The sequence below is a fragment of the Ammospiza nelsoni genome, chromosome 5 (genome assembly GCF_027579445.1).
Source record: "Ammospiza nelsoni isolate bAmmNel1 chromosome 5, bAmmNel1.pri, whole genome shotgun sequence".
NCBI classification, from domain to species: Eukaryota; Metazoa; Chordata; class Aves; order Passeriformes; family Passerellidae; genus Ammospiza; species Ammospiza nelsoni.
In genome coordinates, this window is record NC_080637.1 from 47172462 (window position 1) to 47198363 (window position 25902).

General features: G+C 46.8%; 3 protein-coding genes across 3 annotated transcripts in view; 2 read left to right on the forward strand and 1 right to left on the reverse strand.

Moving 5' to 3' along the window:
• Nucleotides 1-8789, forward strand: part of WDR91 (WD repeat domain 91) — an 18323-nt gene extending 9534 nt beyond the window's left edge. Inside the window, exons 8-15 of the mRNA XM_059472173.1 lie at nucleotides 1189-1388; nucleotides 1843-1993; nucleotides 3406-3500; nucleotides 3809-3977; nucleotides 4678-4786; nucleotides 6195-6307; nucleotides 7073-7270; nucleotides 8141-8789. Coding sequence (XP_059328156.1) covers nucleotides 1189-1388; nucleotides 1843-1993; nucleotides 3406-3500; nucleotides 3809-3977; nucleotides 4678-4786; nucleotides 6195-6307; nucleotides 7073-7270; nucleotides 8141-8305 — 1200 coding nt within the window. The 3' untranslated portion in view covers nucleotides 8306-8789. The remainder of the gene's footprint in view (nucleotides 1-1188; nucleotides 1389-1842; nucleotides 1994-3405; nucleotides 3501-3808; nucleotides 3978-4677; nucleotides 4787-6194; nucleotides 6308-7072; nucleotides 7271-8140) is intronic.
• Nucleotides 8790-10702: 1913 nt separating this feature from the next.
• Nucleotides 10703-12477, forward strand: CYREN (cell cycle regulator of NHEJ). Its single transcript, XM_059471604.1, has 3 exons — nucleotides 10703-10824; nucleotides 10918-10984; nucleotides 11283-12477. The coding sequence occupies exons 1-3, from the start codon at nucleotides 10703-10705 to the stop codon at nucleotides 11514-11516; spliced, it is 423 nt and encodes a 140-aa protein (XP_059327587.1). The 3' UTR covers nucleotides 11517-12477.
• Nucleotides 12325-17777, reverse strand: TMEM140 (transmembrane protein 140). Its single transcript, XM_059471603.1, has 4 exons — nucleotides 17381-17777; nucleotides 15361-15479; nucleotides 14630-14745; nucleotides 12325-13908 (listed from the first exon to the last, which is right to left on the reverse strand). Exons 3-4 carry the CDS (start codon nucleotides 14640-14642, stop codon nucleotides 13265-13267), a joined length of 657 nt encoding a protein of 218 aa, XP_059327586.1. The 5' UTR covers nucleotides 14643-14745; nucleotides 15361-15479; nucleotides 17381-17777; the 3' UTR covers nucleotides 12325-13264.
• Between the last annotated feature and the right edge of the window lie 8125 nt (nucleotides 17778-25902).

Genomic DNA, 25902 nt, shown 5'->3' on the forward strand with positions numbered 1-25902 from the left:
AAACACTTTTAGTATTGGTTGGAAAATTGCAAAGCCCAATTTCTTGGTAAGTTTCCTTTCACTTCCCTTTTTCTAGAATGTTCCACGTTAATGCAGTGATTTTTGGGATGTGTGAAGATTGGTCCTTGTGCTCTTGGGGAAGCTTGATACTCTTTAACTTTCTCTTGTACTCAAAGCATGTGAACAAAAAGGAAACTGAAAGGTTTTCTGTCACGTGAGTGCCATTAACTGGTTGTTACCATGCCACATTAAGTAGGAGAATAATTCTTGGATTTATTTCCCAGTCTAATCCAGCTCTGTGATTTCAGATGATTTGATTATGCAGGGCTTGGTCCATTGGTCCTGATGAGAAGCTACTGTAAATTAGGCAAGCATGTGTTACAGAACAGGAATTCATAACCATCAATACCAATGCCATTTTGGGGACACAGCTTTCAGAGGATGGTTTATCAAAAGAATGCTAGCAGATGGTTTACCACCTTATGTGCTGTATCTGCTTCTTGTTCAACTTCTGGTGGCAAGGAAAGACTAAGCTGCTTCCAAGTATTTCTGCAGTGCAGATCTTGTCTCGTTCAGATACCGTCACTTCCTAAAACTCCATTTGTTCTGTCTGCCCTGTAAAATTGGGTTTTAAGCTTTTGGACTCATGTGTCAGCTCTACTGTTGTCATCAGTCAATTGGCTGCAGTGGTGACTGCAGTGTGCACAGTCTAAACCTCTGGCAGATGAGGATAATCCATCCACTGGAGCTTGAGAGCCAAGCTTTTGTGCAGGTTTGCTGAACTGCATATTATACAGACCTAACTTATATTGCTGAATGCAAGAATTCCTTGAAATATGTTGATTTTCTTGTGAATCTGAGCTCTGATAGCATGTAAATGGGCCTCTGATATTGGCTGAGGTATGCTAGAAATGTTGCAGTTCTTTTCATTCTTACAGGAAAGTATATAGCTGGCACATGGAGGGGGATATAAGGGACTCAGCAACTAAGCAGATCATATTAAATAGTGCAGTTGTGCAACACATGGTCCTTGTACTCAGAAAGGTCTCTGGCAGAAGGAGTGTTGGGCTGACAGTGCTTCTGTTTTGTTGCAGCTTCTTTTCTTTTTTTCTCCGAGCAGCCTGGGGTAGCTGAGGAGCTTGATATGGAGCCGCTTCCTTGTATTTCACACAGGATTTCTTCCTTCAGGGCCAAAGTGCTGAGAAGAAAACAGATACTAACACAGCTGAGGCAGAACCATGCTCAGAGCTGCATGCTGAGCAAACAGAGACTTCAGCCAGAACGCCTGGCAGCAGTGCAGAGGCTGTGGGGGTCCGGCAGGAGCAGCCTTTCATCGTCCTGAGCCAGGAGGAGTATGGGGAGCACCACTCATCCATCATGTACTGCAGGTAAGGCACTGCCGGGGAGGGCTGTCCCGTAGCAGCCTCTGCAGAAGGATCAGCTGTGTCTGCCCTCTTTCTGCCAGCCTCTGTTCTGTCCAGCACATTGGATATGTACTCTCAGTTGCTGGGCAGTCAGGTTGGTGTGACTGAAAATAGCATGTAGCTTGTGCTACATGTGAGAAAGGACAAAGATTTTTGAACAGAGATATTTGTGATTGGGCAATGCTAGCCAGGAGGAAAGTCTCTTGGAAAGCAGGTATTTTTTAAGGGCATTATGCTTTATGTCTGGAGCTTAGTGTGCTTTGTTGTGCCAGTTACTGTGAAGTGAGCAGGAAGTAGTGCAAAGAAGTTCAAATTCTTGCACAAGGAACTGGTGTGTGGCCAGGAAAGGAAGGATTAGTGGGTTACATCTAAGAATTTGAGGGAGAAGAATATCCCATCAGTTTCATTCTACACACAGGGTTGATTGTTCTGGACGGAGGGTGGCCAGCTTGGATGTGGATGGGGTCATCAAAGTCTGGTCTTTTAACCCCATAATGCAAACAAAAGCTTCATCCATTTCCAAATCTCCATTGCTGTCCCTGGAATGGGCCACCAAGCGTGATCGGCTGGTGAGTAGTCTGTGTGTGGAAGTGCAGCAGATGATTTGGGGCCATGCTGCAACATGTTGCATGTTGGGGCAGCAGTTAATTTCCACAGGGAACCAAAGCCTCCAGGGTCTAAAAAGAGCTTGAATGGGGAGTGTATGCTTTGTATTGAGTAAGGAGTTCACCACTGCTTGCCCTGAAACAGAAATTCTGGAGTGCAGTGTGGGTACAGCTGCAGGATAGAAGCAGTGCCTTTGAGAGAAATGCCTGTCTTCACACAGATCACTCAGCAACTTGTAAACAGGCAGAGGCAACTAAGTGCAACAGCCTGTGGGAGGCCTGCAGCAGAGAGCTGTGGACCTTTACTCGTACTCTGAGCCAGCAGCAGAGAAGGGGAAACAGGGTTGTGGGGATGGCATTTTACTTGTGCATAAAAAAGTGTGAAAAAAGCTCCATGGCCAGTTCTAGACTGGTGACTTAAGAGCTGGGGGTTTGTGTGTGCATGAGGAGCTTGGATCTTGTTTAAATAACATGGAAGTTTAAATGTTTCCTATAGCCCTTTTTCTCTAGTTCTGTTACTAGAGAGGAGCCTTAAATGATACACATTCCTTTGAGTCCTTGAACTGTTTCTAGTGTTTCATGGCCTCCCTTGGCAGATGCAGGGCTCTATGAGAAGGCTGGTCTGCAAATGAGGCAGTATTTTTTGCATTTTGGCACTGACAGTGTGTGGTTTGCTAACCCCAAAATGCCACCTGTGAAGAGCTGGTGCTAAAGCTTGTCTCTTCTTTGGCTTTTAGAAAGCAAGTTGTTGATGCAGTTGTTGCACTTTGTTTGTTCTGATCATTTTTCTTCTGCTTTGTGGAATTAATTTCCTTCTTGCTAACAGAAGGATTCCAGCAAATTAGGCACTGAAGTGACAAAGATATGGCTTGCTCAATTTTCTTTTATAATGCATCTCTTCATTACTTAAATTTTCATTGAAATTGTAACACTACTGATAAAGCATGTGTGAGCTCTTCTGGATGATTTCATCCTCCGATGGGTGAAAGGAGTTGGCTTCTGCTTGAATTTCTCTTTAGCGCACAGTTAATAATCTTAAGCTTCTCTTTACTTGGACCCCTAGACATTGAGACTCCATACATGTTTTGCATCCCATAGGGTTGAGCCATGATCTAAAAAGTGGTGTTTATGCCACCTTGGTGCCTGTTAGATCTTTTTCTCACTGGGAAGCAGGATTTTTACTCTGACTTCTGTGGCTTTGGGGTAGTCCCACTGTGTGATTGCACAGGAAGACAGGATGTACCATAATGGAGTAATATTATATTTAGTCTGAATGCATAAATAGAAAAAAAATTACTAAGTCTTGGTGGTTGTTGGCCAGCATCATTGTACTGCTCACTCACACTTTTTCCATCTGCTTCCTTGCTGGTTTCAAGTTGTTGCTTGGCAGTGGGGTTGGGACAGTTCGTCTTTATGACACAGAAGCAAAGAAGAATCTCTGTGAAATCAGCATTGATGAAGACATGCCCAGGTAACTCTGGAATACTGATTTTTGTATATAAATAAATGATGTTGGTTTTAATAGTAAACATCTTAATGTTCCTGCTGCTTTTCTGCAACTGCAGGACTATTCAGCCTTCATCTAGAGGGCAGTCCCTGCCTGAGCAGTGTAAAACTGTTTAGGTAAATGAGAGACACTCAAAAACTAAGCAGATGAATCTGCCCTGCTTTACAGTGCACCCTGTCTTGCAGACTCTTAATGGGAGAGCTCGTAGGTGAGTGTTTTGCTTGAGGCAGCTGCAGGAGAGAGGTGATTGAGACCATGTGCCTGTGTTTCAGGATCCTCTCGCTTGCCTGCAGCCCAAGTGGTGCCTCCTTTGTCTGCTCTGCAGCAGCCCAGAGCCCTGTCTCCCACATTGACTTCTCAGTAATCAACTCTGGGGGCAAAAGCATGAACCAAGTTCCTGGGAAGCTGCTACTGTGGGACACTAAAACAATGAAACAGCAGGTACTTGCTGGGTTTCTTTCCTTTCTCAGTCTGCTTGCTGAGAATGAGTGTCTTCTGTTTCAATGTCTAGGAGCCCTCTTTCTAAATTATGCTGACTTTCTTTTCAACACCCTTCTTTTTCCTCCTTCCTCCTTTCCCCTCTGTCACATTCAGGATAAAAATAAATAATGTAAGTAGCTGCTGGATTGGGTGAAGTTTTTTTATTTTATTGGTGTGTTGGGATTTTTCTGAGGAATTCTTCAGAATAGTCCATGGCCTTGTTTCTATCCTGGCTGCAGAGTTTGTGACTGGAAATATCCCAAGTGGATTGAATGACGCTTTGCTAAGGCTTTCTCCAGTTGAGCTGTACTGAAAGGTTTTCGTTGCTGCTGTTTTCCTTGCCTTCCCTGTTTTTAAGTGAAGTGCTGTCCCTGACATGTAGGAGAAAGCAACATACTCAAGCTAATGCCTGCCAGAAGCTGGTTTTGCAACCTTGAGGCCATGGCCAAGAAAGCTGTGGCTTGGCTGAGGTGAATTGCTGGTTTAGTGTCACAGTACAATGCTGCTGCCAGACCTTGAAGTCTGTAGTCATTAGAGGTGTAGGGCTCCAAACCAGAGTTCTTGTTGCTAAATACCATTTTCTTTCTTCCTTCCCCTGGAGTTCAGCTCTTCAGCACCTCCAGCTCCATTTCTCAGCATTAATGCAGATTTTCCCTTCCAGCTGCAGTTCTCCCTGGAGCCTGAGCCCATTGCCATTAACTGCACAGCCTTCAACCACAATGGCAACCTGTTGGTCACCGGGGCTGCAGATGGGATTGTTCGTCTCTTCGGTACAGTGCAAAGGGACCTGGGGGTGTTGGTTGGTAGCCAGCTCTGAGGTGGCCAAGACTTGCATCTGGGCTTGGATCACAAATAGTGTGGCCAGCAGGATGAGGGAAGGGATTGTCCCCCTGCTTCTGGCACTGCTGAGGTTGCATCTCAAACAGCATGTTGGGTTTTGGGGCCCTCACTACATGAAAGACATTGTGAGGCTGGAGCATGTCCAAAGAACAAAACTAAAGCTGGTAAAGGGTCTGGAGCACATAAGGAGTGGCTGCAGGAGCTGGGGTTCTTTAGCTTAGGGAAAAGGAGACTGAGGGGACACGCTACTGCTTTCTACAAGAACCTGAAAGGAGATTGTAGCCAGGTGTTGGTCAGTCTCTTCTCCCAGGTAACAAGGGATCAGATGGGAGGAAACAGTCTCAAGCAGCATTGAGGGAGGTTTAGATAGGATATTAGGGAAACTTCTGTCACCAAAGGGATTGCCAAGCATTGGAGCAGGCTACCCAAGAAAGTGCTGGAATCACCATCCCTCGAAGTATTTAAAAGATGTTACAGATGTGGCACTTAGGAGTGTAGTTTAGTGGTGCAGTTGGCAGTGTTAAAGTTGGGCTTGATTATTTTGGAGGTCTTTTCTAACTTAAATATTTCTGTGAAACTGAGTAGTGAGGTGGTCCCTAGTCCTCAGCTGGCTGCCTATAGCAGGGAGGCAGCATTAGGATATGCTTGGAGACCAAGGTGGAAGCTGTTGTCTCCACAGGAGCTCTCAGGAGTGAATTGACATAGACTTTTCCTGGAGTACATTGGCTGGAGACCCTGGTAGTGCTGCTGGATTCGTTGTTTCTCTCCTGCTGAAGAGGAGAGTGAATTTGCTCTTAAGCCATGTGGTCTTGTGCTGTGCCAGAGAGCAGTACCACTAGAGGCTGAGTTGTGAGGAAAGCAATTAATGTGAGACCTTCCATTTAAATGCAAGGGCTTCACATCAGTCCTCCTTTTGGGAGCAATTTGTGTTTCTCAGGTTTTTGTTCTCTTGAACCTTCTATAAAGGCAACTCAGGCCTCCTACCTTTGAATGGGGAATCTGCCTCTGGTGCAAGTGGAGGCTGCAGTCCCAGGTCTTTGGGAGGATAGATCTGTCAGCAGGTGGGAGGATGGGCAGGATCACAGGGGGAGGAGGAGGGCCAGTGGTGCTTGGATGCAAAATGCCTGCAGTTGTCAGTGAGTGTATGAGCAGCCCTGTAAAGTCCAGTAGTTATAGACAATGATTTTTGTGGCCAAAGTGACAGCAGGAGTATAGGCACAGGGTGCTGGGACTGGTTTGGAGGGCTGGCACAGAGACCTGAGGAACATAAAAGGCCTCCCTCTCTGCACCTCAGCTCTGTGTGAGTAGGAGGAGTGCTCAGTACTGCTCTCCCCTCAGATATGCAGCAGCACGGGTGCGCCATGAGCTGGAAGGCACACGATGGGGAAGTCTACTCCGTGGAGTTCAGCTATGATGAGAACACAGTCTACAGCATAGGAGAGGATGGCAAGGTAGGCTGGGGATGACCTCCTACTGCTCAGCTGGCAGAGAGGTTACTTCTGGAGTCTTCTCCATATAGTGGGGACAATTGTAAAAATATGCTCAGATTCTGGATGAAATGTGGGCTGCTAACTGCAGTCTTAGGTGTGCAGTACCACCCTGCTCCAGGTAATCTGCAGAGAGAGTGGCTGAAAAATGTGTTCATAGTTGGAGCTGTCTTTGACCTTGTGTGCAAATCCTTTTGTTGGTGACATCCTTTTCCTAGACAGTCCATGTGAGGATGACCTTTCTCTGCCCCTGAGATGACCACATTTGAGATTTGGGATTCACAGGGAGGCATATCCTTGACCACTTTGCATAAATCTTGTCAGCAGCTCCCTTTATAATTGTTATTGCAATTTTTATTATTGTTTATAATAAACACTTCAATTTCTGCAGTTCCATAGTCTTCAGCAGTAGAGAGAGGTGTGGCTCAGAGAGGGACCTTGGCTGAGGAGTAAAGCAAATTCTCACCAGAGTACTGCACGCAGTGTGGAAAGACACATAGGCAGTAGTGCTTGAGGAAGGCAGGTGCCTATCTTTGCCTGGATAGAAGGCAGTGTCACAGCCTTTGCAGCCTGTGTTTTAATAATATAGCCACTTAGGTAGAGATATCAAGAATGCCATCTTCTATTGAGGAACACCCACTATTTTGCTTAAAAGCGAAAAAAGGCAACTGCACTTGCATCCCAGTTAATTTCATTATAGGCTTTTCTCCTATCTTTCTCTCATTCTAGTTTATTCAGTGGAACATCCATAAAAGTGGTTTGAAGGTGTCTGAGTATGACCTTCCCAGGGAAGCTACAGGTCCTTTCATTCTGTCTGGGTACAGTGGCTACAAGCAAGTCCAGTTCCCACGAGGGCGGCTTTTTGCTTTTGACTCTGAGGGCAATTACATGTTGACATGTTCTTCTACTGGGGGAGTAATTTTTAAGGTAAGTCTGAAAAGTAATGGGGACTACTCTTAAATATCCATACAAACTTCTGTTAATTACAGGGGTGCAACAGCAGCCACTGGAAGTTTTTAAGCAGCACATACCCATCCTGACTCTGTCAAAGCTGCTGCTCAGTTTCACACAGTGTGCATTTTAGCAGTGTGTAGTGAGTGTACAGCAAGTGTTTGGGTCCTACAGCTGGAGTATTTGTGCTCTTTCTTAAAGCCTAGCTTTTAGTGTCCAAGTGACTAGGACAAAGTTTTAATTACTTTTTTAATGTATGGATGCATGCCAGTTCAATGCAAAATGTATGATTGTTGACTGGTGCTCATGTTCAATCTGCCTTCTGTGCCTGCTGATTCTACGTTAGACCCAGCCTGATCCTTGTTCCTTACTATGTACTGAAATTAAACAAAGGGTAAGGCTGAATGGTTCTGAGTGCCCAAATTTCTGTGCTTCATTAACAAGTGTTACTTATCACATGCCCATGCACTTGCAAGGCAGATTAGATGGAAGTTTTACTTTGCATCTGGGGCACTCAGAGCACCTGAACTAACATGAGCTATAGCTTAGGCTTATTTGCTTCTCATCAGTGTATGCTCTTAGCCTGCCTTGTTCAATTACTGCAGTTCAGTTGATGTCAAAAGTTGAGCTGCTGGAGAGCACATGCTTCTGTAGTGAGACTGGAAGCTTCCTTTCCCGTGTGTGCTATACATATCTTAGTATCTCTCTGATTTTCTGCTTACTTAGCATGCTTTCTGCACGCTCTTAGAGATACAGAGTCTCTATCAGGCTTTGGTTTGTCTTGTCAGATGCATTGCCCCCACAGAAATGTATCTCCTTAAAATCTTATATTTTCTTTCCTTTTAGTTAAATGGTGAGGAGAAGGTTCTGGAGAGCTGCCTTTCCCTGGGAGGACACCGAGCTCCTGTTGTCACAGTGGATTGGAGCACAGCCATGGACTGCGGGACCTGCCTCACTGCTTCTATGGATGGGAAAATTAAATTAACAACCTTACTGGCTCAAAAGTCTTAACCTGGACAGTACTGAAGGGGGAAAGAGCAAGAGATGACAAACCCAGTGTTAACTCACAGGAACAAACTGCATGGGAGAGAAGGCAAAAAAGTCCCTCTTCTTAGTGTAGCTTTTGCCTCTTGATAAATACATTTGCCAAACCACTGTGCAACAGAATGCCAGTATGGGACTGGATCAGTGGCAGCACTGAAAAATAAGTCTCCACTAATCCATTGTGGCAGCTGTACTTCCTCTGTTAGGGAGTCTTAAGTAGCACGTGGCTAAAAGGCTGTGGTCACATCTGGGTTCTGCAGAAGAAGGTGAGGCTGGAGGAAGCAAGCATGAGGCAGCACAGTGCATGACACTAAGATGACTCAAACTGGAAAGGCTGATGAGAAACCAGAGTATTCTTGGTATAACATTTGTTGTTAATATTTTGTTAGTTTGTTTTTATTTGTTTTTTTTTTTCTGTAAAAAGAAAATATTCCCTTGCATTTGAACTCTATGCTTTGTTCAGCAGTTGCTGCAAAACATGGAGGGTGGTGAGGGCAGTGATGCGCCAAGTCTCCTGCATGCAAAAAAGCTCTTGTGTTTCCACCAGGTGCTTCCAGCACCACATCTGCACACTAAGGTGAACCAGACATCCAGGAACAAAAACAACTGTGTTTGCTTGGATGTATTGTGTTACCTTGGCATAGGTATCTGCTACCAACCAGAGCAGAAATTTGAGTCAGACTTTGAAATACTTGTGTAGGAGTTCAGAAGCTACATAATGCCTAGCAGGTACCTGATGGTGGAGAGGGGGAGGGAGGCCAGGACCAGTCTGGCCCTGTATAGGGCTCTCTGTCACTGGAGCTGTTTCTTCCCCCTAAGCCCCCAACATCAGGGCAAGTGCTGTGCTCAGGCATTGCATAGCCCTAAGCAGATACATTTCATCTGCTTACACATTGCCATGGAGCTTTCTGCTGCTTGTGTCCTTGGCCTGTACTGGGAGTTTGTGGTACTGTGGTTCCTTGGCAGAGCATACACTGCTGGAAAATGAACAGCCATTCATGAGCCATATGGGTATCCATGCTCACAGACAGCTGTTCAAGGATAACAGTGCTGGATACTGAAATCCTCACTACAGGCATATTCATGCTACAGGTACCTGTTGTCCATGGAGTAGCTTGCTCCTGCTGACTACACTCATAACGCCACCTTCCATTCTCCAAGATTAACAGGTCTCCTGCCAGACTGATGTCTAAATACAGGGTTTCCACCTCAGTGGGATATGATACTAATGGTGCAACTGCTCTTCATGCCAGTCTGAGCTAATGTCCCCTCAAATCCAGTGCTGAATTCGAACTGGCTTCAGGAATTCCCAGGGTTAGTCTGGGAGTTTAGAGAGCTCTCAAATAGGAGCCTTTGTTTGCCTCTCAAAAGGCCAAGAAAGATTGTGGCTGTATTCCAAGCCCTGCAGTGCTGACTACATTGCATAGGGGTTTTAGAATTTAGAATTACAAAATTACAGAATGGTCTGGGTTGCAAGGGACTTAAAGCTCTTCTAGTTCCAACGCTGCCATGAGCACAGCCACCTTCCACTAGACCATGTTGTCCAAAGCCCCCTTTAATCCGGTCCTGAACGCTACCATGGATGTTACTTTCTTACAGATGTTATCTTCCAGCCCTCACGGAGGATCAGTTGAGGTTTCTGGATAGAGACTACTCTCAGGTTTGCTTCATAAGTAGGACTATGAGCAACACAAACCCCCCAAACAGGGAAAGAAAGTATAAAAACATGTGCCAGTCCAAGGCTGCTATGCAAAATGATAGTGCATTAGCACAAAATTGATACTGTGCCAGAAACCTGGAGGGAAGGAATGAACATGTTTTGCTAGAACAATGCTCAACATGCTGTATTCCCAGAGGGGCTTTTACCCCATCCTTGGCCCAGGCTCCCCTCTCCTCGCTTCCCGGCACAAGTCCCCGCCGCTCCGGCGGAGCGCTGCTGCCCTGCGCGCCCGGGCCCACAGAGGGCGCCCCGGCGGTGGCGGCGCGCTCAGGGCGGCGCCGTAACCGAGCGCTCCGGGGCGGCACCATAACCGAGCGTTCCCGGGCCGCACGGCGGCACCGTAACCGAGAGCTCGGAGCGGCGCCGGGCCCGGCCCGCCAGGCTGCCCCGGGGCTCGGAGGCTGCACGCCTCGTTCCCAACGCCCCGTCTGCTCCGCAGCTGGCCCAGAGCCGTGTTTGCTCCTTGACGGAGTATCGAGGAACGCGATATTGCCTGCCTGCCTGATCAAACACGGGGCTCTGTCGTGACTTGGGTTTTACGGCGGTCTGGGGCTCCTTTTCCAGCTGCCCTGTGTCCCTGTCGGGCGGGAAGCAGCCCCGGTGTGACGGCGGAAGGCGCCCCGGCGGCACCGCCCCGCGTGGGCATGGCGGCTGGGGCTCGGCGGCGGCAGCTCCCGGCCTGGATGGGGGCGGCGGGGGACGAGCGGGCGGCGGCGGCGGCCCCGTCCCCCAGCGCCGGGCGGCGGCGGGCGGCGGCGGGGCGCAGGTAGCGCCGCTGGGGCGGGGAAGAGGCCGGGGCGGCGGGCGGGAGGGCGAGCCCAGCGCTGCCCGCGCTGAGCGTCCCCTGTGCATTGCCCAGGCCCGCGGCGCTGTACTGCATGAACGAGGCGGAGCTGCTGGAGGTGGCCCTGGCGGTCCTGGCCGAGGTGAGCCGGGACCTCTGGGGGTGGGGGCGGCAGGGCTCCGGAGGCCGGGCAGGGAGCGCTGTTGCCCGCGGCTCCCTGGCGGCCCTCTCCGGGCGGGCCGGAGGCGTGCCGGTGCCGCATGGCTTTCCCGGCCTCTCCTCTCTGTCCCAGCGGCGCTGCTGCCTTTGCAAGGCAGAACCGCGGGCCTGGGGCCTGGCGAGGCGTGGCTCACGGGCATGGTGGGCTGCCCTCCTGCTCCTTGGGTGCTCCCGGCGTGAAGTCATGCACGGCCGGCCCTTGTTGTTTTCCCTCCCGTCAGAATCTACAGAGCGAGGAAGGTGAGGAGAAGGCCCGGTCCGGGAGCGAAGAGGAGCAGGAGATCCCGCCAACACCACAGGAGGTTCCTGGAAGCACGGGCAGCACGGATGGAGGCAGTGACCGCGGTCCGGCACTTCCATCCCCTCCTGCTGCTGGTGCTGAAGCAGAGGGGACAGGCGGGGAGAACTCTGAGGACGATGTCCTGAAATACGTCAGGGAGATCTTTTTCAGCTAACATCTCTGACTTCCCAGGAGAAGAGGGCACAATGGGGAGGGTGTCTCCTCCCGCGGCCCTGGGAACGGAGGGAGGAGGGCCTGGAGGGGGCTGTGCGTCCATCTGCTGTGTCGGTGCCCTGTGTAGCTGGTAGGATACCCAGGAAGGCCAGGGGGAAAGGAAGGAGGTACTCAGTTCTCCCACTCTGTGCTGGGCTCAGTGGGATTTGGCTCCAGATTAGGATGTGTTTGATTCTGTTTCACATTTCAGAGCATGGACAGATAAAAGAAGACGTTCGGGTTTCTGTGAGGATCCCTTTGGTGGGCTGGTGTTGGGCATGGAGGCAAGCAGGGAGCTGCTGACCTGCAAGACCTTTGCTGGCAGAGCTACATGGTCATGGTTCAGCCATGAGGCTCCCTTGTCCTTGTGGTCCCTCAGTCACAGCTGCAGCGGAGCCTGGCAGGCTGTTCCCATTGGGCCTGGTGCTGAGTTTGCCTCCAGACTGCAGCTGTCTTTCCAATGCTGAGGAACATGAACGGGAGCAGACTGGCACGTATGGGAGCAGACTGGCAGTGGCTGGAACTGCCCTGAGGGGGCTGACCCTGTGGCAGTGTGCATGGGGGTCTGGGAAGGGATGAAGATGGCTCAGTGTCCTCTTCCTAATCAAAAAAAAAGGACAAACAAACAACATGAGGCCAGCTGTGAGAGCATGTATTGAAATGAAGAATTGGTCAAATCAGCATCACCAGCCTCATCCACACCAAGGCTGAAGCGAGAGAAAACAGACCCTCATGTCCCTTGAAGAAAATTCACTCAGCTGCAAAGAATATCACTGTTAAGCTGGCATTCTTTATTTACATAAATTCTCCCAGCCACTGGATGAATTAATGCAGCATGTACTTACAAAGCTGTTACATATTCACTACACAGAAAAATCAATAACATAAAACTCCGGTTTTGAAAAATGATTATATGAATTGGAGTTAACCGTCTCAGTCTTTTCTGCCATCTAGTGTCCTGTAGGGGTTATTACTACCCCTTGTAGGGGTTTTGCTGGTCGTTGAATCGTCTTCTTCACTTGTCCTTTTATTGCATGCTTACTTGGTGCATGCTCAGTCTGTTATCTTGTTTTCAAACTACAAACCTGCTTCTTTCTGGTGTTACTTCTGTATCGTCCTAGATGGACGATACAGAAGTATCATCACAGCCTTGAAGGTTGGTTGTTGATTGGCTGTTTATTTTAAGTGATATGTATCCTGTCTAGTTATGAAGAAATTACCTACTTGGTTACATTTTCCTGAACATTTGTTAGTTCCTAGTTAAACATAAGGTACAGATCCTGTTTTCAAACTCCCTTTTTTATATGGTAGGGTCAAATGTATTCAAAGCATTTTGTTAGTTAATTACAGATTTAATCACACACTGTGAGGTACTAGCAACTTTTTTTACTTAGACTAGGTATGAACAGAGGGCTGTGCCCACTGGTAGCTGGTTCTGCTACCTTCACTGCTCTTTGGGGCCAGAAGTGCTGTCACTGATGCTGTGCCCCAAACTGAGGGGTGTTACACACTGTTGTACCTGGGAAGCTTCTGTGCTGTGGCTGTCATCTGCTGCCAGGTTGATGCAGGAATGCTGCACACAGCAATGTGCCAGAGCATGGCTGGACACAAGCCTTTGGACTGGGAATCAGATTTTTGCTAGGGAGTAAAGCTGTATATGGATTACAATTTTAAATCATGTTACCAATAGCTCTTGCATCTTCTTCACTGTCAGATCTTAGTGGGCAGGGCCTCCTCAGTTAAGAGGTTTTCACACATATGTGTGTGCTTGGCCCAGCTGAGGTACACAGTGACAGTGAGAATCTGGAGCAGTAGCAGAGCCTGAGTCCCAAGCAGTGCCAGGAAGCCTCCAGTGAAATCAGAGGGATGAATCCAGTGTGAGGTTTGCAAAAGAAACATACCCAGGCCTCCAGACAGGATTATCATCTTGATGAAGAGTATGATGCGAATCATCTTCCATCCCTCTCCCTGCCCTTTAAATGTGGAATTCACATTTAAAACAAAAGGGATGTGGAAGAGGATGAAGACCAGGCAGGTATACACACAAACCCTGGCTAGTCCCAGTTGTAGTGGGCTGATGCCCATTGCCTGCAGATGCTGGGTGTCCAGGCACTGCAGCTGCCCAGCTGTACCATTCCACAGGCAGAAGTTGTAGAAGCCAATGCATTTGTCAGGGAGGTTCACCAGGTTCCCGGCCTCGTACAGCAGAGCGTAGCACATCAGGGCCAGGGTCCCAACAGCCTCCAGTAAAGCCAGCACGGGCAGCAGGTTCTTGGCACACCACTGTGGCAGCACACCCATCCTGGTGCCTGCATGCTTTCTTGCTATCATGGTAAGAGCTGCTGTGGGGATGCCTGTTGCAAAACATGAAGGGGGGACCCCTCAGTCGTTGCCTCTTATGGCACCCTTCCCAAGATGGGCTCTGAGCCTTATGGCTGGGGTCTGGGGACTCCCCTTGCAAACAGAACAGGAGTGTCTCAGTCCTGCCTAGGACTGTGCTGCACATGTGTTGCTGCACTGTGAGGGGGGTGCATTTGCTGCACTTCTGGTAACAGCAAAGGTGTGACCCATGTGTGGACCAGTACTGGGAGAGAGTATGACTCTGCTCCACACATGCCCTTTGCATCATGATCTCACTGGAAAAGAGGCATTTGTCAGCAAACAGCAGGGATGGGAGGAGAGAAAAACTGCTGTCTGGTAAGAAGCATGATAAGAGCTATTCTGGGATAATGCCTTTCTTTCAGCTTTTATCAGACAAGGACATCCCTTTTGATCTTTGGACTACTGAGTAAGGTGCAGATGTGACAGGAGCTGAACTGCAGGGCTCCCCTTGTCTCCTTGCCCTTGTCCTATAGCTCTGGAACACCCAGTGCCATTGATATGGGTGTGAAATGGGTGGCCATTTCCAGCATTTCCACCTGGAGCTCTGCTACCCACTGAGGCTGGTGGACATGGTGCTCCTCTGTCTCGGTTGCCTGGGGAGCAGTGCCCTACCCAGACAGGCAGGTGCCAAGCTCAGAGGGGCACCCTGGATCCTCCTGCAGCCATTGGGAGATGGGTGCTACTGAGACACACCTGTGATTGCCATCCACCTTGCTCCTCTCTCAGCCTGATTGGCAAAGCCTCCCTCTGCTCTTCTCCCCGGAATGTGTACTGTCCTCTGGTGCCGTCCTGCAGGCTTCTGCTTCACGCTGAAAAACAGGGAAGTGGCATCAGGAAAGGCTGTCACTGCCTGCAGGCATTGAAGCACTCTCCAGCCAGGTCTGCAGAGAGGCACAAACACAGGACTCAAGGGACCTTGGCTTCAAGCCCAGCCTTGGGCTTGAGGCTTTGCAATTAACTCTTCCTCCCTCTGACAAGCTTCAGCTGCTGAGAATAATTTACCACTTTCCTTTAAGAAGTTCACATTGGCCCTACTGTCCCCTTCCACTGCCTATTACCCAGTGGTATATTATTTACTTAAGAATTGGACTCTGGGTCCCTTCCTGTTCAGAATAGTCTGTGAGTCTGTGATAACCTGGATATTCTCCTAGACCATCACCCAAAGGTGATTATGAATTTGGTACAGCCTGTGAGTTTTTAGAGTGCCAGAAGAGACTCTAATAAATCTGTACTCAGTGCCTGGTGGTGGTGCTGCTGACTAGAGACCCTTCAGCATTCCCCTCGCACTCCTCATCTCTCCCTGGAAACTTGGACGTGGGGCACCTCTGTTTAATGAGCACAGAGATGAAGCTTCTCAGTCCGAAATTTCTCCCAAGAGAAGCACACACACAGCATGGAAGGGGCTCACAGCATCAGATACCAACCTGTCCACTTCTCCTGGTCGCTTTTCCCTCACTTCTTGTAGCCTCCCTTGGAGGGCTTCTTCTCAAAAGGCTTCTGGAGAGACTGGAAGCTCACATGGAGGATGCCCATTTTTCTGAACCTGCAATGAAGACACAAGCAACCAGGAAAATATCTGTGCTTGGGCACAGGATGTGCTGCAAAATGAGACCTCTGGTGAAATGTAATTCACCGTGGTTTCTCTTTCCCCTAGTGTTGTTGCTTGGTTTGTCTCACACATGGTCTCCTGCACCCAGGCATTGCTGCTCTTCCTCTCCCTGTCCTGCAAGGGCTCACACCATTCATTGTTCTTCCTGCTGCCCTGCCTTACCCTGAGAGGAAGAACAAGCTGCACTTGGAGGGAGCTCTTGGCTGCCTGACCAGGTCTACAGGGATTTCTGCAGCCCAGCTGACTCTTGGCCCTGCCTGCCCACCCACCAACCCTTGCTGTTGTATTTCTTTAGACCAGTTTCCTAGGGAAGACAGGCTTGTAGAAAGGTGGCTTTTTGTTCAGTCATCTCATGCTCACTCCCTTGGTATTCATAAAATGTACAAGTTATCAAAATTTGTCCTAGTTGCACATGTTTACTAGAGAGGGGACAGAGAATTAAATTCCCATCAGGTTTATGGTAACATATGGCAGGGGTGGAGGACAGCCACCTCAGAGACCCTGTGCTGCTGCGTGATCTCTGCATGCATGGGGACCTGGGCAAAGCCCATGGTACCTCTGCCCTCTCCTCTGCTTTGAGGCTCATGTGTGTAAGGACATATTTTCCCAACGATGTCCCTCTCTTCTTGGTTAAATTGCTGGCATCTTTGCCTCCTGCTGCCTCCCCAGTAGGTAAATCCCTGTCCCTATGTGTGACTGATAGGACCAGAAACATGCCTGGGATGGCCCTGTGCCAGCTGGATGGAGAACTGGCCTGGAGGCAGTGAAGGCTGAGACCTAGCACACAGATAGGACATTGGTGAGCTCTGCAGTTCATCACTGAGGCAGGTTTAGCAGCAGCCTGGCTGAGAAGCGAGAGACAAACAGGAAAGAGCTCTCACCCAGCGTACAGCTTGGGTTTTCCCAGACAGTCTCACTGCCTCTAAGGAGGTGTCTGTGCCTTTGGATGGGAAATTCTGTGGCTCTTCCTCAAAGGTGCAAGAAAGGGGAACCTGAACATGGCACAGCGAGCCCCAGCCTGGAGTCAGCGTCCTTGTTCCTGGACTGGCATTGATGGAAGCACTGAGTTTCACCATAGCAGAGCTCTGTGTCTCAGTCTCCCGGCAGAGACAGGCCCCGTGGGAATGGCTCAGGAGCTCCCTGGGGTCTCTGCGTGGGAGATAAGGCTCCTAGGCAGCCTCTGTGCTTTTGGCACTGCCTTCCCTCTGCTGCTCACAGGCAGTGGGCACCCTTGCCAGGCGGGGGCTGTGCCTTCCTCTGGCAAGGAGCTGGCGGAGCCCCTGGGCAAGGGGACAGGAGGGCACACAGCCCTGGCACAGGATCTGTGCAGGGACAGGCATCTCTGTGAGCCGCTGGATGCCGCTGCAATGGGGCTGAGTGCAAAGAGGCGAGGGAATGGGCATTTCCTTTGGCACTGTAGAGCCCCCCAGACTGTTTGACTTTCCTGTCTCCCCTCTCCCTGGCTGCTGAGGGAAGAAATGCTGTACAAGAGTAATGGGAAAGCGTCATGCTTTGGACATGACACTCTTCCATCAAGACATCTGTCCTGTCCCTTCCCCACCTCCCCACCCCAGCTATCCGGATCGTGTTTCCCCCTCAGGGAGGATAAGCTGCGGAGAAACCGTGGGTGAAGAAAGGCCATGACAAGCTTAGGACGGCTGGTACACAGAAACCAACCAGCAGCAAATGGGACAGACTGTGAGGGAACTGCCTTTAAAGAGTCTTAAAGCAGGGGAAGGACCCTCCAAGACATCTGCGCCCTGCAACACCACTTCTGGCAGTCCTACCCAGTGCCAGTGACATTAGAAAGCGGGGTCTCAGTGCAGGATACTTACGGGCTGCCCATGTGGGTGGGAGCGGAGCTGGAACACGCTGCAGAGGGCTGTGGTGCCGGGATAGGACGCAAGCAGTTCTGCGGCTGCTGGCGGAGCTGCGCTGGCCGCGGGCTGTCCCCAGCCTGTTTTTGTGACGTGAAGATCGCTATCTCTGCTTTCTCTTTCGGTTCTGAGGGCAGTGCTGTTTCCCGATACAGAGTCAGCTGCCTCTGACCAAGAAAACAAGCCAAGCCCAGCTCCACAACCTGCGCCAGGCTCGGGCTTGCGTTTCCTTTCCTTCTCCCTGCTGAGCTAACCAGCGCGAAAACCTGACCGGGCTAAGCTCACCCAGATTGCCGTGCTCTTAGAGTAGCTTGGGTGTCCGTGAGGGCTTTGATTAATTTGTTTAGTTTTGTTTGGACACTTCTTTAGAGGTGACTGACCGTCCCAGCACGGATGTCAGTACCTCAGCACTGCCCTTCGTGCACTTTGGACACGGTTCCCTCCCCCCCTCCGTCCCGGTGCTTCCCAGACACGGCGTGGCCGCAGCTCCCTGCCCGCAGCCGCTTATGCAGGCACAGAGCAAGGTGCCAAGGTGCCTGCTGCTTCAGGGAGCCACTGACACCTCCAGTCATGGAAGGGACACAACTCTCCTGCCTTTAGTCCTCCTGGGCCGGTCTGGAGCTGTTAGTCCTACCCGCAGTCTTTGTGGTGGGGTTAGCCCTCCTCTGTGTGCTGGGGCTTGATGCATGTGGGACACCTAGCCATTGTGAAAGATGCGTATTTTATGATTGGCTTTTTGCAAGTATTAAAAAGAATATTATATGTGTTGTGTTAGAAAGTAATGCTGTGTTAATTCTCTTAAGCAGTGTGCTAAATACAGTTTTAGGTTATAAAAAATGTTAAAATAGAAACTATGCTATTTTGGATACTTTTTTTTTTTTTAAATAAAGGACTCACAGCGAGATAGCAGCCACAGGACACCTAAATCTTTCAGAGAAAGGGAATTTATTGCCCTCTCAGCAGAAGAAATGAACTTCTTCCCGCCTTGAAGGTGCTGTTAGGATTCAGAGGAAGAAGTTGACAATGACCAGACAGAATCCTGTGTTTGAATGGAATTTATGCATCATGTATGAGGTGTATGAATATGCAACAGGCTATTGCTTTTAAGGGTTAATCCTTTGTTAACAGGGGTCCTTTTCCGGGCTCGTGCTGCCCAGAAAAAGCTACCCGGATATCCATAACTCTTTGTCTCTATTGTGTCATATTGTCCTAATTCAAATTGTCCAAATTATTACTACTCTAATTGTATTACTATTTTTATAACCATTGTATTACTATTAAACTTTTAAAAATTTAAAAAACAAGCAATTGGCATTTTTCACACCATGAAGCTGATTTTCACATCATAATTCCATGCTTAGGCATGATCTAGAAATGTCCATGTGGTACACATGTTGTGAGCCTGTAATACAGGCACTCACATCCAAGAGCACAAAGTAAGTGGAAAGAAATACAGGGGGAAGTCCTAAGAGAAGCTCAGTGAACAGAGGCATGCAAGTGGTGGTGGGGGGTTGCCTTCCAATGTGCCTCTGTGTGTGGGATAACTCAGCATGGAGAGGGACAGGGGTCTGCATCAAGGAGTTCAGCTCACGGGTGGCTTAGGCAGGGGTTCTGGTGGGTGGGGACAGAAATCTTGCAGCAAATGAAGTCCAGCAGTCCAGAGCTGCTGAGCTGAAAGGGGAGAAGGAAGCCTTGGGGCTGAACATGGCCATCTTCTAGCACTGGGGCTGATGGCTGGGAAACTGAGGGATAAGAGACTTCTGAGGCAAGACCTCTGTTCCAGTGAAATAAAACTCTTTGGCAGGGGTGTGTTTGTGCTCCCAAGAGGGAGGGGTCTTGCCCTTTGGGAACAGGATTAATTTTTCTGTCATTCAGGGAGAAAAAGGGTATATAATTTTGATGTGGTGATCAACCAGCTCCTTAGCTGATCTCAGCACCACAAGTGAAGCTGCTGTTTCACTGCCATGGGTAGAAGGCACAAGCAGCTCCTTCAAAAATATCCTTGCTTTCACACTGGGGTCCTGTTTGCTGGGGTAATCAGGATGACTGCCACACTGGGTCGGGTCTGCTCTGCCATGCAGAGCATTTCTCCCTGGAGTGATTGTTTCCCTGCTTGACTTCCAAAATTTTGGAATTACTGACTTCTGTACCCTTAGGAGGTGATGTTGAAAAAGTTTAAATGTTTAAAATACGCCATTTGGGAATGTTGCTCTTGGAGTGTGGCATCTCACTGGCCAGAGCTGGTTGCCTGATTGTGCCCCTGTGGCAGAAGCATTTTTCAGTGTTCCCTGAGGAGTCCCATGTCTCCTCCCCAGCAGGGTCTCAGTCTCTGCTGCTTTTAATGCCTCCTGGGATGCCATAGCTGCCAAAAGGGAGAAGTCCAGTCCAAATCTGACTCAAGACTTGCCTTTGGTCCCAACTGACCTTCTGACTCTGGGGGCTTCCTTCCACACCTTTGGCTGCCTCTCTAGCAGGCAGTTCCCCTGCCTGCTCCTTCCAGGTGTTTGGGCAGGGAAGACTGTGCCTGAAGGCTGGGCAGGATGCAGTTTGCCTTTCCATTCCCCTTCCTGGAGATGTTTTACAGGTGTGCTCTGCCTGCCTCTTGGGCTTCCAATGCCCAAGTCTGATGATGGAGTGGCTGGGAAGGACAAGTCTCATGGGGATGATGTGAGCAGGGAATGATCATCAGCATGTCCCATGGAGAAGGAATGGGAAGGGGGAGGAGAAAGAGAGCAGGGCTTCTAGCTGTGTGTGCCTGGAGGTAGGAGAGACTGGATGGAGTGTTTGGGTTGCTGGGTCCTGTTTTCTGTGGGTGGGAAAGAAGAGCATGTTCCAGGAGCCAGCTTCTGCTAAATTCCTGTGTGACTCTTGCTTCCTGGAATTGTTTCCTGAAATGGACATAATTTTTGCATGCATTAGGAAGATTTATGTGGTTTTAAAGTGGAATTAACTGCTCTGCAGTTCTTGATTTCTCATTTCTCATTGTGCAGTTAAAGCAAACACTCAGCAGTTTAGTAATGTTATTATTATTAAGGAAAGTATGAGATGAACTGGGACTTTGCAAAATTTTTTACCCTTCAGTTTTAAAAGTAAACTACTACACCTTATCCCACATATGATTCTGTGGGGTAATACTCCAGTCTGGCTATAAAACACAGAAACACAGAAAAAAAAAAAAAAAGAAGAGCTGGGATATTTATTTATTTATTTGTTTGTTAAACTTCCTCTAAGCAATGCCCATTCCGGGAAAGCCTAGAAGAATGTGATCTGTTACATTTCACCCCTTGGTTACTGTACACAATATCTAGGAATGAAATCTGCAGCTGGGGGAGGAGCTGCCAAGCCTGCAAAAACATTTAAAGGGACATTCTTTATTAATCTCCTCTTTGGCAGGCAAGCTCTTACTGATCATAACACTGCAATATACTCAACTGTACCGTGCTTAAACTGTACTTGAACTCTGCTTACCGGGACTGCCTGTCCCACAGAGGCCAATTCCAGCTGTAATGGTCTGTGCAAGCACCTCCCCTCACAGAACCACTGGGTGAGGTCCGTGATCAACAGGTGAGGTGAGCCAGGTCTGACAGTGTATGGGGTGGTTTGTCCCTTGAGAAACAAAGAATATTTACAACATTTGTTAAAACCTTTTATTCTAAGCAAAGAGGTGCCTTTACACTTGATATTGAATTTCATTAGTAATATTTAGCCCAATGAGCACATTATTACAAATACGTGTACCCTACTGCCAATAGGAGAAAATATTTTTTAACCTCTCTGGAATTTGCCTTGAGTTTATTTTTTCTCCACTGAGATTGTTGTCAATCAGTAAATCATAATGTAGTAATGTCATGAAGACAGTTTAAATTATAGAAAAAAGAGCTCTTCCAAATGCTGAGATTGAAGGAAATCCAGCCAAAGAACTCTGTACTTCTCTTTGTGGAACATACTCTTTACTGAGGTTTGAGGTTATAGAAAAAAAAAAGGGTTATTGGTATTTTAAGAATTAAACAAACTTGTAATGTTTACTTTATTTCACTGGCTCAGGTACTTGAAATATCTTAGGTTGAGTATCAGTGCCTTGAGTCTGTGAAACAGAGTAGTGCCTTGAGTTTCTGAAAAAAGAATAAAAATAGGATTGAATTATTATGACTAACAAGTTCCAAAAGACTGGTTGACAAAGAGGTATTATCTATTAGTCAGCCACTTTAGGGACTGTTCAGGGAGTGTACACCAGGCTGGGACAGGAGAATCTTGCTAAGACTTCAATAACTAATGGGGAAACAGTTACATGTAAAGGCTGGTATTTTTCTTTTGGTGACGAAATTGTTCATGTAAAGTTACAGTAATTAAATTCAATTTTCATATATCTGTCTCTGGTCAGAAAAAAACCCAAACAGCCACAGCATGTTGCTCCTGGGATGAAAAATACGGGTATTTTTGCTTTTATGACTTCTGCTCTTAGCCATGCTGTGAAAATGTTCTTCTGATGTTTTAGGGTGTTTTCTTTATGGTGTCTTGGTGAACATTTTGATTCATAGGGGAATATTAGAGTTACAAATTAAAAAAGCCCCATAACCCAAACCAATAATTGTAAATAAACATGATAATCACAATGCCAGAAGGAGTACATGTAAGAAAGCTGCTCAAGGCTGAATCCTTTATGCTGTTCTTTTCAGAAAATATTTGTGAACCTGGACACAAACATATCATATTGACCAGGGAGCTCACTTCCCACTCAATATGGCTTGTTTATTTTTAGTCTGGGAACTGGACAGCTATGCTTTCTCAGTAGTATTAATTGCCACTGCTCTGTTTTTCATGTTTGGGCTTCTGAAAACAATTATTGTCATAAAATGCCAAAAGTCAAGAAATGCTGGTCTACCTCTTGAACCAATGAGAGCATTAACAAAGCAGTCAGCATTATAAAGTGCATGTACATAAAAAGAATATCACTCATTGAAATATCAATGTGACTTCTTTCCAAATAACAGTTTGCTTTCTCTAGGCAACAATAACAGTGCTCCTATTTTACATCTTGAGGCCATACATTTTTCTAGGCTGAACATCAGCAAAATGTTGTTGAGGGCTACGTACAGCTCCAGCATGAATTTCTGTCAAAAATTCTACTGCAGCTGTGATATTCCTTGCTATTCACCTTTTTTTCAAATGCCTTTAGCAACTTTCATCAAGATCAACAACAGAAATTTTGTTAAGTCTTTTGATCTAATAAACTTAGTCACTGAAGTAGATCCACATGGGGAAATGCACATACATAATCATGAGAAGAATAAAAGTTGTTTCTTGAAGGGATCATGATCGATTTGATAAACTGTTGTTACTTGCTTTACATAGTAACAGCATCACCCTGACATGTTTTGCTTCTGGTACACATCCAGCAAAAGAACTTTATTCATTGCCTGAAAGATGTATGAATGCAATGCATACAATTTCATTGCATGAAATGTGTCTTTGCTTGCATTTTAGCACCAAAATGACAGAACAGGACCTAGTGAAGCTTGGCATGACAAACAGTTTTGAAATGTATACTGCTGTTTATAGGTCTTAGCAAGCATAGCCTTACATAGCCTCAGGCTCTTAGGTGGCCAAAGTGGGGTTCAGTCCTGAACATCTCCTCCTCTGCTAAGTTTTCCTTTTTTCTGTTGTTTATTTACAGTACTTATGTCACAACAGGAAGCAACAATTTACAGGAACTATTATTGTTGGCTAAATTTCATCCCCAAGCTTTCTAAAAGTCGTTTACTCACAGGAGTTTGCTTTGCATGTCTGTGGGAAACCTCTTGAGTAATAATATGTTAATCACAAGCATGAAATAAACAAACACCAAGTAAACAAGGAGAAAAACATGCTTCAACCCTTTTTATCTCAGCAAAACAAGCAAATATAGGTTACAGAAAAATAAAATGTCTCCTTGTCTGTTGCAGACATCTTTTCATTAAAAATCCTTCTTTAGGATTTTTCCCTTCTGAGAAGCTGAGAAGCCCCAGAAACAAAATGTAAACAATGGTTATCTGCTGCTGTGGAATGCAACAGGTGGATCTGTGATTAGTCTTGTGTAGATGTTTGGAATTAATGGCCAATCACGGCAGAGCTGTCTCTCTCTCTGTCTGAGCCACAGACCTTTGTTGATTCATTATTTTCTATTCTTAGCCTAGCCTTCTGATGAGAACTTTTTCTTCTATTCTTTTTAGTATAGTTTTAATGTAATATATATCATAAAACAATAAATCAAGCCTTCTGTAACATAGAGTCAGATCTACATCTCTTCCCTCATCCTAAGACCCATGTGACCACTGTCACACGTCCTCCTGTGAAATCGCTCTTTAAATCTGAGGCCACATTTGCCTATGAGCTTAGATGTAGGCAAAGTACAAGTGACACCAAAGAACAGAGCATGATACTCCTTGTGCTTAATGCTTGTGCCCTCCCCATCCTGACCCTGGGATTGCTTAGTCAGCTGTGCTGCAGAAGCTGACAGGTGACAGCCACCTTCCTTGGGACAAAAACTGCCTTCTGGATGATCAGGGTTAAGCTACAGGGAAAGTGAATACTTCTGGTCTGCGCTGCTCGTCTGACTTGTTCTCTGACGATGCATCAAGATCACAGAACCGTCACAGAATCACAGAGTGGTCTGGTTGAAAGAGACATTAAGGGTCACTTAGTTCCAAATCCCCTGCCATGGGCAGGGACACCTTCCACTAGACCGGGTTGCTCCAAGTCCCACCTAACCTACCTTGAGCACTTCCAGGGATAAAGCACCAACAGATCTCTGGCCAACCTGTTCTGGTGAGTCTTCACCCTCATAGTGAAGATTTCTTCCTAATATTTAATCTAAGTTTATGCACGTGTCTTTTTATTTCTTTGTGTTTTAGCACCAGTTGTGTAGCTCAGATCTTGATTTCTATACTGTGGACATCTTAAATTTGATGATATAGATCCAGCCTATTAATGTTTCCCAAAAGAGAAGTGTACAAAGGTTTTGTTCCCTAATAAATGACCATGCTATGGCCACAGATCTTCATAACACACAATGCTCATCTCTCTAAAATCACCTGCACCTCTGATCTCACAGTCTACACAGAAGGAGTGTCGGAACCCTAGATTTTAAACTTTCTGTGCTGAAAGGCACAGACCCACAAGAGAACACTACATTTAACCTGAAGATGTGGAGAAGGCTTCCAAAATTGATTGATAACACTAGAACTGCAGGTGTGTAGTTAGTTAGAAGTGTATAATATCCCAGAATAGAAAACTTAGAGTTTAAAGTTTTAAAATATAGTAATAAATATGAAACAAAATGAAAGTTTTAAGGCAGAAACAGGTTGTTCTTTACTTTCTTCTTCCTTCTTCATAAGTTTAGGTGATATTTTGTAACTAAACAGAAAAGTCCACATTGTGGGCTTCAAAGGATTAGTTATTGAGTTGAAAAGGAAAATAATCTAGGTATCATTTCTTAATTGGATAGTTTAACCTTAAAAGACCTTATAACAAGAGATAGTTAATTATTTTGTTGACTGCAGAAAGACTGCAGAAAGACTGCAGAACTCACAGCTATGAGGCTGTAACACTAATAAGAAACAATAAACATCTAAGTCTGAATATGAACTCTTGTCCCAAGTACCTTCAATCCCAGCTCCAGAGGAGCTGATCGTGTTTAATAGGTGTATTGTTTGGTCAGCATACAGATCCTTGCTCTGCTGTCAGTTATCCTGAACTTCACCACTTTGGCTAAAAGCAATCAGAATAGTGTCTTCCATGGTTAATGAAATAAGGTTTACACAGACCAAATAATGCACCTTTCACTGTGCCTAGATTGATCTGCAAAATGAAAGGCTGCAGAAAAAACAGCATATTGATTTGAGTGATGCAATAGACCAAGCTCTGTATCACCACAGTTTTTTTCTCCTCAGAAAGGCCACCTGGCACAGATACAGTGCTTTGTTTCTTCCAGTGAGCTGCCTATTAAGATTTGATTATAAAGTTTATGTGCAATATTTTAAAAAGTGTTAAATTGAATAGTGTGACTCTTGAAAGCCCAGTTTAGTAACAATTCTAACACTTACTCTGTCATTCTTTATGAGATACAGAGAAGATACAATAAATTGTGGCATATCTGAATAGTTCTAAGTTACCTGGAATTCCAGTTTAATACATCAAAATTCAGGACATTGGAATTTACCCTTGCTTGCTGTTTTACTGCCTTCTCATGTTCCTTCAGGCATAGATAATGGTAAGAAATACCACAAATTTAGTTTATTGCTTAGAGAAAGCCATTATCAAATTTATTATTGCTATAAACTTACAGCCTATTATGTTTTTTACAGCTGGACTAATGAGGCAGGAGAAGAAAGAGTGTAGGGAAAACTTCCTTTTCCTGATTGTTATTTACACAGTAGTCCAAGAATACATTATGGAAATACTGTCCTTTGGACTCCAAGTCTTTCATATGGAAAGGAGTGTTT